Below are 204 nucleotides of genomic sequence, written 5' to 3' on the forward strand. Positions count from 1 at the left end.
CATAACCCACGGGTGGCTGCGTGTCCCCAAACCCCTTGCAGGGCAGATCAGCGAGGAGGTGGCCCGGGAGAACTGCCGCCTGAACATCGTGGGGCTGGTGGGCTCCATCGACAACGACTTCTGCGGCACCGACATGACCATCGGCACCGACTCGGCCCTGCACCGCATCATGGAGGGGATCGACGCCACCCCCACCCCCGCCCA

General features: G+C 67.2%; 1 protein-coding gene across 1 annotated transcript in view; it reads left to right on the forward strand.

The window, feature by feature from the left end:
• Window positions 1-43: 43 nt before the first annotated feature.
• The window catches only part of PFKL (phosphofructokinase, liver), a gene marked incomplete at its 5' end in the record, with an annotated part of 4,941 nt that continues 4,780 nt past the window's right edge, over window positions 44-204 (forward strand). The window contains one exon of the mRNA XM_010007888.1: window positions 44-203. Coding sequence (XP_010006190.1) covers window positions 44-203 — 160 coding nt within the window. The remainder of the gene's footprint in view (window position 204) is intronic.

Source organism: Chaetura pelagica, unplaced genomic scaffold (genome assembly GCF_000747805.2).
Source record: "Chaetura pelagica isolate M959 unplaced genomic scaffold, ChaPel_1.0 scaffold690, whole genome shotgun sequence".
Lineage (NCBI taxonomy): Eukaryota > Metazoa > Chordata > Aves > Apodiformes > Apodidae > Chaetura > Chaetura pelagica.